This window comes from Convolutriloba macropyga, chromosome 12, assembly GCF_964194025.1.
Source record: "Convolutriloba macropyga chromosome 12, txConMacr16.3, whole genome shotgun sequence".
Lineage (NCBI taxonomy): Eukaryota > Metazoa > Xenacoelomorpha > Acoela > Convolutidae > Convolutriloba > Convolutriloba macropyga.
Genome location: NC_134479.1, coordinates 11,251,938 through 11,271,383, shown reverse-complemented (window position 1 = coordinate 11,271,383; position 19,446 = coordinate 11,251,938). Strand labels below are relative to the sequence as shown.

General features: G+C 37.0%; 1 protein-coding gene across 1 annotated transcript in view; it reads left to right on the top strand.

The window, feature by feature from the left end:
- Window positions 1-19,446, top strand: part of LOC142351165 (uncharacterized) — a 102,773-nt gene that overhangs the window by 34,459 nt on the left and 48,868 nt on the right. Inside the window, exon 7 of the mRNA XM_075403280.1 lies at window positions 17,118-17,245. Within this exon, the coding sequence (XP_075259395.1) occupies window positions 17,118-17,245 (128 nt within the window). The remainder of the gene's footprint in view (window positions 1-17,117; window positions 17,246-19,446) is intronic.

The window sequence follows — 19,446 nt, the reverse complement described above, 5'->3', positions numbered from 1 at the left end:
TCTCAGATCACCTAGAACGATAATTCCTTCTGCTTTAGAACCTAATTGAGTTTTTCCACTCCTACTTAGGCGCTCAATTGATTTGAACAAGTCCTTCAATATATTGGAAAACACTTTTTGTTAAACTGCATATAGATAGCCTTTTGAGCGCAAAATCTGACAACGTGTTAAGTACTTCTTTCCCAGACCACCTAGAAAGATAATTCCTTCTGCTTTAGAACCTACTTCGATTTTCCCACTCCTACTTAGGCGCTCAAGTGATTTGAACAAGTCCTTCAGTATATTGGAAAACACTTTGTTAAACTGCATATAGATCGCCTTTTGAGCGCAAAATCTGACAACGTGTTAAGTACTTCTTTCTCAGATCACCTAGAACGATAGTTCCTTTCTGCTTTAGAACCTATTTGCATTTTCCCACTCCTACGTAGGTGCTCAATTGATTTGAACAAGTCCTTCCCTATATTGGAAAACACTTTTTGTTAAACTGCATATAGATAGTCTTTTTTTAGTGCAAAATCTGACAACGTGTTAAGTACTTCTTTCTCAGACCACCTAGAACGATAATTCCTTCTGCTTTAGAACTTACTTGGATTTTCCCACTCCTACATAGGCGCTCAAGTGATTTGAACAAGTCCTTCAGTATATTGGAAAACACTTTTTGTTAAGCTGCATATAGATAGCCTTTTGAGCGCAAAATCTGACAACGTGTTAAGTACTTCTTTCCCAGACCACCTAGAACGATAGTTCCTTCTGCTTTAGAACCTATTTGCATTTTCCCACTCCTACGTAGGTGCTCAATTTATTTGAACAAGTCCTTCCCTATATTGGAAAACACTTTTTGTTAAACTGCATATAGATAGTCTTTTTTGAGTGCAAAATCTGACAACGTGTTAAGTACTTCTTTCCCAGACCACCTAGAAAGATAATTCCTTCTGCTTTAGAACCTAATTGAGTTTTCCCACTCCTACGTAGGCGCTCAATTGATTTGAACAAGTCCTTCAATATATTGGAAAACACTTTTTGTTAAACTGCATATAGAGCGCAAAATCTGACAACGTGTTAAGTACTTCTTTTCCAGACCACCTAGAAAGATAATTCCTTCTGCTTTAGAACCTACTTGGATTTTCCCACTCCTACTTAGGCGCTCAAGTGATTTGAACAAGTCCTTCAGTATATTGGAAAACACTTTTTGTTAAACTGCATATAGACAGTCCTTTGAGCGCAAAATCTGACAACATGTTAAGTACTTCTTTCTCAGATCACCTAGAACGATAGTTCCTTCTGCTTTAGAACCTATTTGCATTTTCCCACTCCTACGTAGGTGCTCAATTGATTTGAACAAGTCCTTCAATATATTGGAAAACACTTTTTGTTAAACTGCATATAGATAGCCTTTTGAGCGCAAAATCTGACAACGTGTTAAGTACTTCTTTCCCAGACCACCTAGAAAGATAATTCCTTCTGCTTTAGAACCTACTTCGATTTTCCCACTCCTACTTAGGCGCTCAAGTGATTTGAACAAGTCCTTCAGTATATTGGAAAACACTTTGTTAAACTGCATATAGATCGCCTTTTGAGCGCAAAATCTGACAACGTGTTAAGTACTTCTTTCTCAGATCACCTAGAACGATAGTTCCTTTCTGCTTTAGAACCTATTTGCATTTTCCCACTCCTACGTAGGTGCTCAATTGATTTGAACAAGTCCTTCCCTATATTGGAAAACACTTTTTGTTAAACTGCATATAGATAGTCTTTTTTTAGTGCAAAATCTGACAACGTGTTAAGTACTTCTTTCTCAGACCACCTAGAACGATAATTCCTTCTGCTTTAGAACTTACTTGGATTTTCCCACTCCTACATAGGCGCTCAAGTGATTTGAACAAGTCCTTCAGTATATTGGAAAACACTTTTTGTTAAACTGCATATAGATAGCCTTTTGAGCGCAAAATCTGACAACGTGTTAAGTTCTTCTTTCCCAGACCACCTAGAACGATAGTTCCTTCTGCTTTAGAACCTATTTGCATTTTCCCACTCCTACGTAGGTGCTCAATTTATTTGAATAAGTCCTTCCCTATATTGGAAAACACTTTTTGTTAAACTGCATATAGATAGTCTTTTTTGAGTGCAAAATCTGACAACGTGTTAAGTACTTCTTTCCCAGACCACCTAGAAAGATAATTCCTTCTGCTTTAGAACCTAATTGAGTTTTCCCACTCCTACGTAGGCGCTCAATTGATTTGAACAAGTCCTTCAATATATTGGAAAACACTTTTTGTTAAACTGCATATAGAGCGCAAAATCTGACAACGTGTTAAGTACTTCTTTTCCAGACCACCTAGAAAGATAATTCCTTCTGCTTTAGAACCTACTTGGATTTTCCCACTCCTACTTAGGCGCTCAAGTGATTTGAACAAGTCCTTCAGTATATTGGAAAAGACTTTTTGTTAAAATGCATATAGACAGTCTTTTGAGCGCAAAATCTGACAACATGTTAAGTACTTCTTTCTCAGATCACCTAGAACAATAATTCCTTCTGCTTTAGAACCTAATTGAGTTTTCCCACTCCTACGTAGGCGCTCAATTGATTTGAACAAGTCCTTCAATATATTGGAAAACACTTTTTGTTAAACTGCATATAGATAGCCTTTTGAGCGCAAAATCTGACAACGTGTTAAGTACTTCTTTCTCAGACGACCTAGAACGATAATTCCTTCTGCTTTAGAACCTACTTGGATTTTCCCACTCCTACTTAGGCGCTCAAGTGATTTGAACAAGTCCTTCAGTATATTGGAAAACACTTTTTGTTAAACTGCATATAGACAGTCCTTTGAGCGCAAAATCTGACAACATGTTAAGTACTTCTTTCTCAGACCACCTAGAACGATAATTCCTTCTGCTTTAGAACCTAATTGGATTTTCCCACTCCTACGTAGGCGCTCAATTGATTTGAACAAGTCCTTCACTATATTGGAAAATACTTTTTCTTAAACTGCATATAGATAGACTTTTGAGTGCAAAATCTGACAACGTGTTAAGTACTTCTTTCTCAGACCACCTAGAACGATAATTCCTTCTGCTTTAGAACCTACTTGGATTTTCCCACTCCTACTTAGGTGCTCAATTGATTTGAACAAGTCCTTCACTATATTGGAAAAAACTTTTTTTTTAAACTGCATATAGATAGACTTTTGAGTGCAAAATCTGACAACGCGTTAAGTACTTCTTTCTCAGACCACCTAGAACGATAATTCCTTCTGCTTTAGAACCTACTTGGATTTTCCCACTCCTACTTAGGCGCTCAATTGATTTGAACAGGTCCTTCACTATATTGGAAAACACTTTTTGTTAAACTGCATATAGATAGTCTTTTTTGAGTGCAAAATCTGACAACGTGTTAAGTACTTCTTTCTCAGACCACCTAGAACGATAATTTCTTCTGCTTTAGAACTTACTTGGATTTTCCCACTCCTACATAGGCGCTCAAGTGATTTGAACAAGTCCTTCAGTATATTGGAAAACACTTTTTGTTAAACTGCATATAGACAGTCCTTTGAGCGCAAAATCTGACAACATGTTAAGTACTTCTTTCTCAGATCACCTAGAACGATAGTTCCTTCTGCTTTAGAACCTATTTGCATTTTCCCACTCCTACGTAGGTGCTCAATTGATTTGAACAAGTCCTTCACTATATTGGAAAATAGTTTTTGTTAAACTGCATATAGATAGTCTTTTGAGCGCAAAATCTGACAACGTGTTAAGTACTTCTTTCTCAGACCACCTAGAACAATAATTCCTTCTGCCTTATAACCTACTTGGATTTTCCCACTCCTACTTAGGCGCTCAAATGATTTGAACAAGTCCTTCAGTATATTGGAAAAGACTTTTTGTTAAACTGCATATAGACAGTCTTTTGAGCGCAAAATCTGACAACATGTTAAGTACTTCTTTCTCAGATCACCTAGAACGATAATTCCTTCTGCTTTAGAACCTAATTGAGTTTTCCCACTCCTACTTAGGCGCTCAATTGATTTGAACAAGTCCTTCAATATATTGGAAAACACTTTTTGTTAAACTGCATATAGATAGCCTTTTGAGCGCAAAATCTGACAACGTGTTAAGTACTTCTTTCCCAGACCACCTAGAAAGATAATTCCTTCTGCTTTAGAACCTACTTGGATTTTCCCACTCCTACTTAGGCGCTCAAGTGATTTGAACAAGTCCTTCAGTATATTGGAAAACACTTTTTGTTAAACTGCATATAGATAGCCTTTTGAGCGCAAAATCTGACAACGTGTTAAGTACTTCTTTCTCAGACCACCTAGAACAATAATTCCTTCTGCCTTAGAACCTACTTGGATTTTCCCACTCCTACTTAGGCGCTCAAATGATTTGAACAAGTCCTTCAGTATATTGGAAAAGACTTTTTGTTAAACTGAATATAGACAGTCTTTTGAGCGCAAAATCTGACAACATGTTAAGTACTTCTTTCTCAGATCACCTAGAACGATAATTCCTTCTGCTTTAGAACCTAATTGAGTTTTCCCACTCCTACTTAGGCGCTCAATTGATTTGAACAAGTCCTTCAATATATTGGAAAACACTTTTTGTTAAACTGCATATAGATAGCCTTTTGAGCGCAAAATCTGACAACGTGTTAAGTACTTCTTTCCCAGACCACCTAGAAAGATAATTCCTTCTGCTTTAGAACCTACTTCGATTTTCCCACTCCTACTTAGGCGCTCAAGTGATTTGAACAAGTCCTTCAGTATATTGGAAAACACTTTGTTAAACTGCATATAGATCGCCTTTTGAGCGCAAAATCTGACAACGTGTTAAGTACTTCTTTCTCAGATCGCCTAGAACGATAGTTCCTTCTGCTTTAGAACCTATTTGCATTTTCCCACTCCTACGTAGGCGCTCAATTGATTTGAACAAGTCCTTCACTATATTGGAAAATACTTTTTCTTAAACTGCATATAGATAGACTTTTGAGTGCAAAATCTGACAACGTGTTAAGTACTTCTTTCTCAGACCACCTAGAACGATAATTCCTTCTGCTTTAGAACTTACTTGGATTTTCCCACTCCTACATAGGCGCTCAAGTGATTTGAACAAGTCCTTCAGTATATTGGAAAACACTTTTTGTTAAACTGCATATAGATAGCCTTTTGAGCGCAAAATCTGACAACGTGTTAAGTACTTCTTTCCCAGACCACCTAGAACGATAGTTCCTTCTGCTTTAGAACCTATTTGCATTTTCCCACTCCTACGTAGGTGCTCAATTTATTTGAACAAGTCCTTCCCTATATTGGAAAACACTTTTTGTTAAACTGCATATAGATAGTCTTTTTTGAGTGCAAAATCTGACAACGTGTTAAGTACTTCTTTCCCAGACCACCTAGAAAGATAATTTCTTCTGCTTTAGAACCTAATTGAGTTTTCCCACTCCTACGTAGGCGCTCAATTGATTTGAACAAGTCCTTCAATATATTGGAAAACACTTTTTGTTAAACTGCATATAGAGCGCAAAATCTGACAACGTGTTAAGTACTTCTTTTCCAGACCACCTAGAAAGATAATTCCTTCTGCTTTAGAACCTACTTGGATTTTCCCACTCCTACGTAGGTGCTCAATTGATTTGAACAAGTCCTTCCTTATATTGGAAAACACTTTGTTAAACTGCATATAGATAGTCTTTTTTGAGTGCAAAATCTGACAACGTGTTAAGTACTTCTTTCTCAGACCACCTAGAACGATAATTTCTTCTGCTTTAGAACTTACTTGGATTTTCCCACTCCTACATAGGCGCTCAAGTGATTTCAACAAGTCCTTCAGTATATTGGAAAACACTTTGTTAAACTGCATATAGACAGTCCTTTGAGCGCAAAATCTGACAACATGTTAAGTACTTCTTTCTCAGATCACCTAGAACGATAGTTCCTTTTTCTTTAGAACCTATTTGCATTTTCCCACTCCTACGTAGGTGCTCAATTGATTTGAACAAGTCCTTCACTATATTGGAAAATAGTTTTTGTTAAACTGCATATAGATAGTCTTTTGAGCGCAAAATCTGACAACGTGTTAAGTACTTCTTTCTCAGACCACCTAGAACGATAATTCCTTCTGCTTTAGAACCTACTTGGATTTTCCCACTCCTACTTAGGCGCTCAATTGATTTGAACAGGTCCTTCACTATATTGGAAAACACTTTTTGTTAAACTGCATATAGATAGTCTTTTTTGAGTGCAAAATCTGACAACGTGTTAAGTACTTCTTTCTCAGACCACCTAGAACGATAATTTCTTCTGCTTTAGAACTTACTTGGATTTTCCCACTCCTACATAGGCGCTCAAGTGATTTGAACAAGTCCTTCAGTATATTGGAAAACACTTTTTGTTAAACTGCATATAGACAGTCCTTTGAGCGCAAAATCTGACAACATGTTAAGTACTTCTTTCTCAGATCACCTAGAACGATAGTTCCTTCTGCTTTAGAACCTATTTGCATTTTCCCACTCCTACGTAGGTGCTCAATTGATTTGAACAAGTCCTTCCTTATATTGGAAAACACTTTGTTAAACTGCATATAGATAGTCTTTTTTGAGTGCAAAATCTGACAACGTGTTAAGTACTTCTTTCCCAGACCACCTAGAACGATAGTTCCTTCTGCTTTAGAACCTATTTGCATTTTCCCACTCCTACGTAGGTGCTCAATTTATTTGAACAAGTCCTTCCCTATATTGGAAAACACTTTTTGTTAAACTGCATATAGATAGTCTTTTTTGAGTGCAAAATCTGACAACGTGTTAAGTACTTCTTTCCCAGACCACCTAGAAAGATAATTCCTTCTGCTTTAGAACCTACTTGGATTTTCCCACTCCTACTTAGGCGCTCAAATGATTTGAACAAGTCCTTCAGTATATTGGAAAACACTTTTTGTTAAACTGCATATAGACAGTCCTTTGAGCGCAAAATCTGACAACATGTTAAGTACTTCTTTCTCAGATCACCTAGAACGATAGTTCCTTCTGCTTTAGAACCTATTTGCATTTTCCCACTCCTACGTAGGTGCTCAATTGATTTGAACAAGTCCTTCCTTATATTGGAAAACACTTTGTTAAACTGCATATAGATAGTCTTTTTTGAGTGCAAAATCTGACAACGTGTTAAGTACTTCTTTCTCAGACCACCTAGAACGATAATTTCTTCTGCTTTAGAACTTACTTGGATTTTCCCACTCCTACATAGGCGCTCAAGTGATTTCAACAAGTCCTTCAGTATATTGGAAAACACTTTGTTAAACTGCATATAGACAGTCCTTTGAGCGCAAAATCTGACAACATGTTAAGTACTTCTTTCTCAGATCACCTAGAACGATAGTTCCTTTTTCTTTAGAACCTATTTGCATTTTCCCACTCCTACGTAGGTGCTCAATTGATTTGAACAAGTCCTTCACTATATTGGAAAATAGTTTTTGTTAAACTGCATATAGATAGTCTTTTGAGCGCAAAATCTGACAACGTGTTAAGTACTTCTTTCTCAGACCACCTAGAACAATAATTCCTTCTGCCTTAGAACCTACTTGGATTTTCCCACTCCTACTTAGGCGCTCAAGTGATTTGAACAAGTCCTTCAGTATATTGGAAAAGACTTTTTGTTAAAATGCATATAGACAGTCTTTTGAGCGCAAAATCTGACAACATGTTAAGTACTTCTTTCTCAGATCACCTAGAACAATAATTCCTTCTGCTTTAGAACCTAATTGAGTTTTCCCACTCCTACGTAGGCGCTCAATTGATTTGAACAAGTCCTTCAATATATTGGAAAACACTTTTTGTTAAACTGCATATAGATAGCCTTTTGAGCGCAAAATCTGACAACGTGTTAAGTACTTCTTTCTCAGACCACCTAGAACGATAATTCCTTCTGCTTTAGAACCTACTTGGATTTTCCCACTCCTACTTAGGCGCTCAAGTGATTTGAACAAGTCCTTCAGTATATTGGAAAACACTTTTTGTTAAACTGCATATAGACAGTCCTTTGAGCGCAAAATCTGACAACATGTTAAGTACTTCTTTCTCAGATCACCTAGAACGATAGTTCCTTCTGCTTTAGAACCTATTTGCATTTTCCCAGTCCTACGTAGGTGCTCAATTGATTTGAACAAGTCCTTCCTTATATTGGAAAACACTTTGTTAAACTGCATATAGATAGTCTTTTTTGAGTGCAAAATCTGACAACGTGTTAAGTACTTCTTTCTCAGACCACCTAGAACGATAATTTCTTCTGCTTTAAAACTTACTTGGATTTTCCCACTCCTACATAGGCGCTCAAGTGATTTGAACAAGTCCTTCAGTATATTGGAAAACACTTTGTTAAACTGCATATAGACAGTCCTTTGAGCGCAAAATCTGACAACATGTTAAGTACTTCTTTCTCAGATCACCTAGAACGATAGTTCCTTTTTCTTTAGAACCTATTTGCATTTTCCCACTCCTACGTAGGTGCTCAATTGATTTGAACAAGTCCTTCACTATATTGGAAAATAGTTTTTGTTAAACTGCATATAGATAGTCTTTTGAGCGCAAAATCTGACAACGTGTTAAGTACTTCTTTCTCAGACCACCTAGAACAATAATTCCTTCTGCCTTAGAACCTACTTGGATTTTCCCACTCCTACTTAGGCGCTCAAGTGATTTGAACAAGTCCTTCAGTATATTGGAAAAGACTTTTTGTTAAAATGCATATAGACAGTCTTTTGAGCGCAAAATCTGACAACATGTTAAGTACTTCTTTCTCAGATCACCTAGACCAATAATTCCTTCTGCTTCAGAACCTAATTGAGTTTTCCCACTCCTACGTAGGCGCTCAATTGATTTGAACAAGTCCTTCAATATATTGGAAAACACTTTTTGTTAAACTGCATATAGATAGCCTTTTGAGCGCAAAATCTGACAACGTGTTAAGTACTTCTTTCTCAGACCACCTAGAACGATAATTCCTTCTGCTTTAGAACCTACTTGGATTTTCCCACTCCTACTTAGGCGCTCAAGTGATTTGAACAAGTCCTTCAGTATATTGGAAAACACTTTTTGTTAAACTGCATATAGACAGTCCTTTGAGCGCAAAATCTGACAACATGTTAAGTACTTCTTTCTCAGACCACCTAGAACGATAATTCCTTCTGCTTTAGAACCTACTTGGATTTTCCCACTCCTACGTAGGCGCTCAATTGATTTGAACAAGTCCTTCACTATATTGGAAAATACTTTTTCTTAAACTGCATATAGATAGACTTTTGAGTGCAAAATCTGACAACGTGTTAAGTACTTCTTTCTCAGACCACCTAGAACGATAATTCCTTCTGCTTTACAACCTACTTGGAATTTCCCACTCCTACTTAGGTGCTCAATTGATTTGAACAAGTCCTTCACTATATTGGAAAAAACTTTTTTTTTAAACTGCATATAGATAGACTTTTGAGTGCAAAATCTGACAACGTGTTAAGTACTTCTTTCTCAGACCACCTAGAACGATAATTCCTTCTGCTTTAGAACCTACTTGGATTTTCCCACTCCTACTTAGGCGCTCAATTGATTTGAACAGGTCCTTCACTATATTGGAAAACACTTTTTGTTAAACTGCATATAGATAGTCTTTTGAGCGCAAAATCTGACAACGTGTTAAGTACTTCTTTCTCAGACCACCTAGAACGATAAATCCTTCTGCTTTAGAACCTACTTGGATTTTCCCACTCCTACTTAGGTGCTCAATTGATTTGAACAAGTCCTTCACTATATTGGAAAAAACTTTTTTTTTAAACTGCATATAGATAGACTTTTGAGTGCAAAATCTGACAACGTGTTAAGTACTTCTTTCTCAGACCACCTAGAACGATAATTCCTTCTGCTTTAGAACCTACTTGGATTTTCCCACTCCTACTTAGGCGCTCAATTGATTTGAACAGGTCCTTCACTATATTGGAAAACACTTTTTGTTAAACTGCATATAGATAGTCTTTTGAGCGCAAAATCTGACAACGTGTTAAGTACTTCTTTCTCAGACCACCTAGAACGATAATTCCTTCAGTTTTAGAAACTACTTGGATTTTCCCACTCCTACGTAGGACCTCAATTGATTATTGAATTGAATAAGTCCTTCACTATAATGAAGAGTTGCTGTGATTTAATTGACTTACTGATCTAAAAAATGTGCCACATTCGGCACTACAATATAGTTCGAGAACAAAAGTGATACAGCAGTAAAGTCAATTGTTCAAGACTTAAAAGGTCAAAACAACAAGCAAAATTTAGCAAGTGAAAGTTTAAAGTAGCAACAACAGAATGGTTTGTGATCACAATCGATCTACACGTTAATTAAACTTTGTACGCATCCCATACTCTTGCAACCAATTTTGTTTCAAGGAATTCCCACAGCAGCTCGTAATTCTGCAGATGGACCCCATCGCTTAAGAAATTGAACTGGAATCCATTTAAGCGTATGTGTCTCTTTTTGAATCTCTTCAGCAAGCGTTTGTTGCTGAGGTCCGTTCCGACGGCATTCCATGTTCTTGGGATTAAGTCACATGTTAGTACTTTAACGTTACGTTGCCGAGCCCAGTCTGCCAACATCCTTATGTCATAAACTAGATCACACAGTCGAGACGCTCCCGGTTGCCCATTTCGTCCCGTGATATCGTTTCCTCCGAGGAAGACAATCAGGAAGTCAAGATCTGACATTTCGCTGAGGTATCGTTCAAAATTAGCAACCCTTTCTCCACCTCTCCCAATGATTCGCACTCCGCTGTTCATGAATGAACTCATTCTCATAAGGTGAGAATCACCTATAAATCCCACTTCATATTTTGGGACCAGTTCGTTCATTTTCCAACTATAATAGAGGCAACTTAGTATTCTCTACAGCAACATGAAGTAGTACAAATTATGCTAATCCTATCCTACTAATTTGGGGCCCACTCCGGTCGCCGACCGGACTATTTGGGCGCTGCCTCGACCCGTGCAGCTGGGGTGACACTTACTGCTGAAAGGGAACATCAGAATTTTTTATCAAATAGACTTGCCCATGTACTGACGGGATCAACGAAACGCCGGAGAAAACGCATCGCAACGTCGTGAAAGCCGCACGCACGCACGCCGTACATCCCCAAATGCATGGGGTGCACCAAAAAAAGAAAGCGGGGGGGGGAGCTGACTAACCAGCGTCTCAACGGGACAGGGGGGGGGGGTGCACCCCATGGGGCGAAACGCCCTCACCTTAGAATAATAGTATACATATAAGTAATAAGGGGAGAGAACATCAACCCCTCAACCAATATGGCTGAAAATTGGAGTAGCGTTTCCCCACATTACATGGGGACTACAGTGCTTATACTGGTACTCCAAAACAAGAATTTTCCCAAGGATATTAGGTGATTTTGGGAATATATTCACGGGGGTTGGGGTGGTCACGTGCAGAGTGAAAATTGACCCCCTAGATCTCGGAAAACCCTATACAAAATATATATGGGGAGACTCCCCACTAACTGGGGATTCTAAAACACTAAGATTTGTAACATAGTTCAAAGCTTCAAGGTGTGTCAATGGTGTCAACGGATGGTGTCAACCGCTTCTGGGGCTAACACCGAGGGCAAGTTTACTGGCCAATTTCTCTAAAACGGCGGAACAAAAATAAACCCCCTTAGTACAGTTTGTAGCACTGCTTGAGATACGCATCATATTAAAAAATGAGCCCAATCGGTACATTCTTCGAGGAGTTATAGCAAAAATAAGGTGCCGTACCAAATGGCCTTGGAGGAGAGATACACCACCTTCAGAGCTAAAATTGAACATCTAAACATCACAAAACGCTATATAAAGTATACATATTCTGAATCTACGTTAAATGAGCAATTCAAAACACTAATTTTGTCACCCGAAGTAACAAAATTCAAAGGCTCAAAACGGGTACCAAGTACAGGTACCCTGCTTCACCGGGTCAAAATTGGGGCACCTGTCCTGGCCAATTTCTCGAAAACGGCTGAACGAAACGGAACGAGACCTATATCAAAACAAAGCTTAGCTCAAGCTGGGTCTAACAAAAAAAAATCATCAAAATCGATTCACTCTACAACGAGTTATTCCAAAGTTAAGGTACCGTACCAAATCACCAAAAAGCCAGGGTACTCTGGCTGCAGAGCCAAAATTAGCCATCTAAACCTGCAAAAACGCTATATAAAGTACACATATTCGGAATCTACGTCACACGGGCTAATCAGAACACTAATTTTGTAACCTGAAGTAACAAAATTCAAAGCTTCAAATCTGGTGGCGGATGGTGTCATCCGCTTCTGGGGCTAAAACGGAGGGCAAGTTTACTGGCCAATTTCTCTAAAACGGCGGCACAAAAACAAACCCCCTTAGTACAGTTTGTAGCACTGCTTGAGATACGCATCATATTAAAAAATGAGCACAATCGGTCCACTCTAGAAGAAGTTATAGCAAAAAGTAGGTACCCTACCAAATGACCAAAAAAGCGAGGTGACCTGACTTCAGAGCCAAATTTGACAATCTCAATTCCGTAAAATGCTATGGAAAATATATATGGGCATACTCCCCACTAACTGAGGATTCTAAAACACTAACATTTATTGGGTAACTCTCGTGTTTTGTTGTACCGAAATTTGGCTCACTCAAGATAGCCCGAAAATTCGACTTTTTTCAAATTTAAACATTAATAACTTTTTGATTAGGCCGATTTGGGAAGCCAACCAAAAACTGCAGGCAAGAGGGGTTCAGTGCTAACAAAATGCGACCACTCCCGTTTAATTTGGTCCAGTACTTTAGAAGATATTAACAAAATACTGTTCTGTACCCCATTTTTTTGGCTAAAATCGAAGCCCTTGATTTCCAGAACCGACGTAAAACAACGTGAAACAGCGTTCCCGGCGTATTTGTGGGTGTAATTCTGGTCCACTTCGATGTTCTGGGTCACGGCAAACCTTCATGGTGAGGTGGGAAAAAATTTCCCACCTCACCATGAAGGTTATGATGTTTTGTGTGTTTTGACATAAAACAACATCCAAAGAAATTTGATGAAATCGTGAAAAAAGAAAAATTGTTGAATTAACCCCATTATTTGATTTCATTAGCTTCAACAACCTAAATGGTGTCTAGAAAACACAAAACCCACGCCCAAAATGTTGTTCAATTGCGGAAAACACCACTCAGCCATAAAATTTGAGAAAAGATTTGTTTTTCCGCATTCATTATTGAAGAACAGTTCTAAAGAACATTTCGAATGACTGTGACTAGCCATTCCTGCGAAGCACGTCTTAACAGCAACAGATTATGCCAATATTCACTCATTTTGGTCAAAAATTGAATGAGAAATTTGAAAAACAAAAAAAAACAAAACATTAAATTCCTTTCTCAATGTGATAGTTTCACAAGTTCTTTCCTCCAACTTTTTGATCAGGCCGATTTGGGAAACCAACCAAAAACTGCAAGCAAGAAGGGTTCAGTGCTAACAAAATGCGACCACTTCCCTTTCATTTGGTCCAGTACTTTAGAAGATATTAACAAAATACTGTTCTGTACCCCATTTTTTGGGGATAAAATCGAAGCCCATGATTTCCAGAACCGACGTAAAACAACGTGAAACAGCGTTCCCGGCGTATTTGTGGGTGTAATTCTGGTTCACTTTGACGCTCTGGGCCACTGCAAACCTTCATGGTGAGGTGGGAAAAAATGTCCCACCTCACCATGAAGTTTATGATTATTCGTGTGTTTTGACATAAAACAACAGCCAAAGAAATTTGATGAAGTCGTGAAAAAGAAAAATTGTAGAATTAAAACCTTTATTTGATTTCATTAGCTTCAACAACTCAAATGGTGTCTAGAAAACACAAAACACACGCCCAAAATGTTGTTCAATTGCGGAAAGCACCACTCAGCCATAAAATTTGAGAAAAGATTTGTTTTTCCGCATTCATTATTGAATAACAGTTCTAAAGAACATTTCGAGTGACTGTGACTAGCCATTCCTGAGAAGCACGTCTTAACAGCAACAGATTATGCTAATATTCACTCATTTTGGTCAAAAATTGAATGAGAAGTTTGAAAAAAACAAAACATTAAATTCCTTTCTCAATGTGATAGTTTCACAAATTCTTTCCTCCAACTTTTTGATTAGGGCGACTTGAGAAACCAATGAACACTGCCAGCCAGGAGGGATTAGGGCCACAAAAAACGCGAGCATTCCCGTCCAATTTAGTATGGCAGTTTTGGAGAAATCATTGATGACATGAAGCGTACCCCGATTTTTGGGCTATGGTGAGAGCCCAATTTCTCGCAAAATCGCGCAAAACGACTAAAAATGGCGCCACGTAGATAATTCTGAACGTAATTCAGGTCCACTCCGTAAATACTGAACACCCAAAACCTCTATTGCGAGTTGGGTAAAAATTCCCACCTTGCCCTAAAGGCCAGGGTGTTTTGTGTGTTTTGATTAAAAAAAAGAACTCAAACAAGAATTTCATGAATTCGCAAAAAGTTAAAAACACTTTTATAGAAAAAACTTCATTCCACACAACGAGGAGCTCCCTTCGACTAAACTCCTCCCCTATCGAGGAGTAGCTCGCATAGCGACTCGCCTGTTTTGTTGTATCAGAAAATTGATGTCCACGAATATGACAAAATTCAGTACTCTTTTCAAGTTTGAACATCTTTAAGTTTTTGCCCCGTTAGATTTTGGGAAACAACTACCTAGAGCAGTCAAGAAAAATTCAATATCAACAAATTAGGACTATATTTGTTCTGTCTGGTAGATTAGTTTAAGAGAAATCAACAAACATACGAACTGTACTCCTATTTTTGGGATATCAAAAGAAACAATTTTCTCACAAAGTTGAAAGCAGCTAGACCCGACTCCTTAAACGTAAATCTGGAGGCATTTACGGTCAACTAATTTACTTAGCTTTTGAACACCAAAACCCATTATCGCTATGTTGAAAAAAATCCCAGCTTGCCATGAAGGCTTTTTGGGTTTTTTATTAAAAAAACAACAGGAGCAAGAAATTCCTGTAAAGCCTACAATTGAAAAACTGAAAAAAAAGCGAATTGCACCCAATTTTAGGTTTAAATAGCGTCATGCGCACTCTGGGAGACCAAATAGCACGATATATTTGTAACATTAACATCCAAAATAGTTAAACTTTTAAGGTAATGCATTAAATCGGCGGGATTTTCATTTTTTTTGATATTTTAGAAAAAAATATCATTTAATGAGCCCAATAAATAGAAGAACTCATTTGCTCAAGCTTGTGCAGCTATTTCAATAGGGAAGAGAACCCTGAATTTGCCCTTTGGGTTCTCGTTAGTTGCATGGGAATAAGTAGAACTCTCAAAATAAATCCAATTTTTTTTTCGAGTGGACAGCCAACTTTCGCAAATTCATGTAAAACAGTTTTATAGAAGAAACTTTATTCCACTAACTGCGAAACTTCCTTCCACTAAACTCCACACCTTTCTAGGAGTAGCTCGCATAGCGACTCGCCTGCTTTGTTTTACCAGAAAATTGATATCCACGAATATGACAAAATTCAGTACTCTTTTCAAGTTTGAACATCTTTAACTTTTTGCCCCGACATATATTGGGAAACAACTACCTAGAGCAGTCAAGACTAATTCAATATCAACAACTTAGGACTATGTTTGTTCTGTCTGGTAGACTGGTTTAAGAGAAATCAACAAACATACGAACTGTGCTCCTATTTTTGGGATATTAAGAGAAACAATTTTCTCACAGAGTTGAATACAGCTACACACGACTCCTTAAACGTAAACCTGGAAACATTTACGGTCAACTTTTTTATTTAGCTTTTGAACACCAAAACCCACTATCGTTATGTTGGAAAAAATCCCAGCTCGCCATGAATGTTTGTTGGGTTTTTTTATTAAAAAACAACAGGAGCAACTCAAAAACTCATCGTTTGGTTGACTCTCGTGTGTTTTTTACTAAAAGAGCGCTGTACTTGTTACAACTGGAGTCGTTAACTCATTTAAAAATAAATTTTTTTTCTTTTATGAAACTTGTATGATTACCGGGAAATCATACAAATCATATATGACCTTGTATGATTACCGGGAAAAATGCAACTCAAAAACTCATCATTTTGCTGACTCTCGTGTGTTTTTTACTAAAAGAGCGTTGTACTTGTTACGACTGGAGTCGTTAACTTATTTAAAAATAAATTTTTTTTCTTTTATGAAACTTGTATGATTACCGGGAAATCATACAAATCATATATGACCTTGTATGATTACCGGGAAAAATGCAACTCAAAAACTCACCATTTTGTTGACTCTCGAGTGTTTTTTTACTAAAAGAGCGTTGTACTTGTTACGACTGGAGTCGTTAACTCATTTACAATTAAAGTTTTTTTCTTTTATGAAACTTGTATGATTACCGGGAAATCATACAAATCATATATGACCTTGTATGATTACCGGGAAAAATGAATATCAAAAACTCATCGCTGGGTTAGTCTGGTGTATTTCTTACCGAATGAGCGCTATAGCTGTTACGATTAGAGTGGTTTAACACTATTTTTGTTTTTTGTATGAAACTTGTATGATTACCGGGAAATCATACAAATCATATATGACCTTGTATGATTACCGGGGATCATATATGACCTTGTATGAAATCAAGGAAAGTTGTATGATGGGCAACCCGGGTTCGAACAAATACCCAACAAGGAGACTTAACAGAATTAGATTCAAAACAACTATTTTAAGAGTAAATTGAAAAAAAATTGGTTTCATTAAAAAGTTTAGTTAGCATTTATGGCAGTAAGCGTCAATTAGCTTTGAACAGGCGGGTTTTAAAGAGCAGCAACACGGTAAAACGTCTTCGAGAAGAGTATTTTTTTTGAAAATAAATCACTCTGGTCTTGAGCATAAGCTCTACACTGTCAACAAAACTTGGCTCTACACTGCACTTACAAAATTATTTACACACACTGTCAGGATTAATTCCGCGTTTTTTTATTGTAACAAATTTCTGGAACAAAAACAAAATATTTTTAATCAGAAATGATAATCGTTTTGCAACGTGCAGTGGAGTGAACATGTACGCAATGTTGACTGGAAGTCTTCCATTCACAGCTGAGCCATTCAGCATCAAAGTGTTGTACCAGAAGATGATGAACTTCGACATCAACCCCATCCCTGATCATATCACTACAGGTCCATACTCACTCAAATGTCAAAACAAGGAAAAATCATCAAATAGAGCATCAACATATCATCATCCACTAGAAGAATTCAATAGAGACCATTCATCTACTAGAACTTAACTATCATTACTCATCAAGAGGTCCAAGAAAATATCTGTAAAGCTGTACAAACGCTATTTTTTAAAAATCTTGGAAATTTGTTTAAAAAGATATGCACGTATAATCATCAGTCAGTCTATTCCAGCCCATATCACTCCACGTAATGTAAATTGGGCATAAAATAAACATAGAATAGCTTGACAATGAGCTCTACTTTTCAACCTACCTACTTGGCGAGAGATGAAGCATTGAGCATATTCAACAAGAGAACGGGTTATAAGAGATGCCCAATTTCGAGAGTTCAAGATCAGTTGGTGTAAATGGGTAGAACACTAGGCTTGCAAGTAATAGATGCTAGTTCGAATCGAGAAGCATCCGGCTTCACAGTAGGCGCGGATACTTAGACCTCCTAACATCACTATAGGTGGAAACACATAAAAAGATCCAAAAAATTAATCATTTTAGAATACATTTGATTAACTTTTTGATTAGACTGCGGACGCTCGTCTATGAGATCATTGTTCAGATTTTTCAGTAGATCCTAGAACATATAATTACGGATTACAAAAATGTCAAGTTTTGAATTGATCAACTTCTGTTTACGCACGACACTGAGGTCAATTACAGTGTTGCTGAGAATAATTACGAAAGAACCGGAAAGTTGCGTTTTTTCCTGTTACATAAGAAACCTTTAGATAAATTGGGAGTGACGGGCGTCAAATTTAAAAAGTATTTCAGACTCACTGACTTCATTGCACTAACTTTGACCTAGTTATTGAGATGCTCCTTTGATGGTGTCGTGCGTAACCACGGTTGCATTGAAGGTACATAGTAATGATTATCAATCTCATCTGACAGATTAGTAATGAAAAATTTCAATGCAGTAGAAAATCACAAAATCAGTAAAAAAGAGATCAAAATCTTCATGCTCATTATTGAATTGCGATCGATTCAGGGGAAATAATTTCTATCACAATTTACAAATCATTGTAGATTGAAAAATTGAGCATCATAAATGTAATGGTGACATTGCAATCGTTGCCTAAGGTAAAGTCCTTTCAGAAGAAATTTACTTCAAGGTAAAGTCCTGTTTATTGCAAGACAGGAAATTCTAGTTTCCAAACAAGAAAAAAAGGATTAAAAAATCAAAGAGTAAAACCGATGAAAGCAAAAATTTTCAGTGATGCTGTTTTATATACAAGTATAATATGTTATTAACTTTTTTATTGGCGGCAACAAAAAAATTGGTCAAGATCACAAATTTGAATATTTTGCTCTACCAAGTTTTTTATTTTCAATGTATCAAAGTATGTCATCTCTAAGTTTACTTCTACCTCATTAACTAACCTACTGCATATTTCCAATACCAGCTGAATTTATAAGGGTATCTACTTACTTTTGTTGTCTGAAATGCATTTTCTGCTTTTCAAAACTCAACTATGATCCAGTTCTTGCTTTAAGGAAAATCAAAAATGAAAAAAAAAATGATTCCGTGGTTGTTTATTTTTGTGACAAGAAGAAAAATTCCCTAGAGAGCAACAACGTTTTGATTGACTCCAGCAAGGTTTTGTTTCTTGTCATATTTCCAACAAATTAGTTGGAAATGTTTTCAATGATACAATAGTGTTTTATCCGCAACCAGATGTCTGTTAACTTTAAAGCTCACTTCAAAAATTATCGAGGTGGGCAATTTCAACCAAGATTTTGTTTTTTTTTTGCAAATTTGGCCTGAAAAAGTTCAAAAAAACAAGTTCCAAAATTTAATCTTTTCATGCCTCGAATTGTGAGAACATTAATAATACTATTACCGATTAGCATGTTTTTGTTATAATAAAAATGAAACTAGATTCTAGATTTTGTTAGTAGAAAAATGACAGAGACAAGCGCAAATGAGGAAAATGAACTGTGAACAAAGATGATAAGGCAAACATATTAATCTGAAGGCGATTGATATTCCTATTAACATTTCCCAGCTGGTTTTCGATCTTTACCCTAAATTTTACAGTTTTTCAGAAAACGCACAACTTTTCAAGGAGAAAGTGACGCACGCAAGAACTTCACTATATATGATTTTTGGCGTAAAACCATATGAATCTTTTTATTTGGCAATCA